The 1,036-nt window shown below is 36.5% G+C and overlaps 1 protein-coding gene across 1 annotated transcript; it reads left to right on the forward strand.

The window, feature by feature from the left end:
- Nucleotides 1-18: 18 nt before the first annotated feature.
- Nucleotides 19-731, forward strand: LOC106954057 (gastrula zinc finger protein XlCGF57.1-like). The gene has a single exon (XM_015043290.1). The coding sequence runs from the start codon at nucleotides 27-29 to the stop codon at nucleotides 474-476; it is 450 nt and encodes a 149-aa protein (XP_014898776.1). The 5' UTR covers nucleotides 19-26; the 3' UTR covers nucleotides 477-731.
- The last annotated feature ends 305 nt before the right edge of the window (nucleotides 732-1,036 follow it).

Genomic DNA, 1,036 nt, shown 5'->3' on the forward strand with positions numbered 1-1,036 from the left:
GTCACAAAGTTAGTTTAACTCGGCACATGATGATTCACACTGGTGAAAAGCCATTTCCATGCATGAACTGTGGAAAAACTTTTTGTCTCAAAGTCAGTTTAACTCGGCACATAATGACTCACACAGGTGAAAAGCCGTTTCCATGCGTGAACTGTGGAAAGGGTTTCCGTCTAAAACGGCATTTAACTCACCACATGATGACTCATACAGGTGAAAAGCCGTTTTCATGCGTGACCTGTGGAAAAAGTTTTAGTCTAAAACAAGATTTAATTCGGCACATGATGGTTCACAATGGTGAAAAGCCATTTTCATGTGGGAACTGTGGAAAACGTTTTAGCCTAAAACAAGATTTAACTCGGCACATGATGATTCACACTGGTGAAAAGCCGTTTTCATGTGTGACCTGTGGAAAAAGTTTTAATCAAAAACAGCATTTAACTCGGCACATGAGGATTCACACTCGTGAAAAGCTGTAGAACTATTTTCCATTCATTCTAAAAGTCACTTAGATGAAAACTGAATGGCTTTCATGTCTATAACGTGGGAAAATTGTTTAATTGTCAAATTTGTTAAATGTGATAATTTTGATTTTGACATTTGGATACTTGGAAATATACAACATGAACTTGAAGTATTGATTTGTATTATTCTGTATGGAGATAATGAGTGGCATGAATGAGACTTACTTTAATACATTTTTATTCCAAAATAAAATGTGCTGTTGTGCAGTATGCAGTAGATGTTCATTAATTATTTTGCACTTTGAAATTTACTGTTAAAAATATTTGGCTATGTCTTTAAAGCAAAACTAGATTGAAACAGATGCTATTATTTGTTTCAGATTTCTGGGTTCAACAATAAACATTCTCTTTGCAGGTGGCCCTCCCATACTCACCACGCCGTTTTTGTGTCTGTGCATGTAGGGGGCAGTCGTGAGGGGGGCGGGGGGAAGCCCCTGTCTACTAGTAATTGCCGACTATGTGTTTGTGATTTTCTTCATCCATTAAAAAAAAAAAAAAAAACTGAATCTATAACT

The sequence above is a fragment of the Poecilia latipinna genome, unplaced genomic scaffold (genome assembly GCF_001443285.1).
Source record: "Poecilia latipinna isolate Pla-1442-1.1 unplaced genomic scaffold, P_latipinna-1.0 Scaffold624, whole genome shotgun sequence".
Lineage (NCBI taxonomy): Eukaryota > Metazoa > Chordata > Actinopteri > Cyprinodontiformes > Poeciliidae > Poecilia > Poecilia latipinna.

Excerpts from the sequence above, each read along its gene's own strand:
- LOC106954057 (XM_015043290.1), top strand. The coding sequence starts at position 27 with ATGATGATTCACACTGGTGAAAAGCCATTTCCATGCATGAACTGTGGA.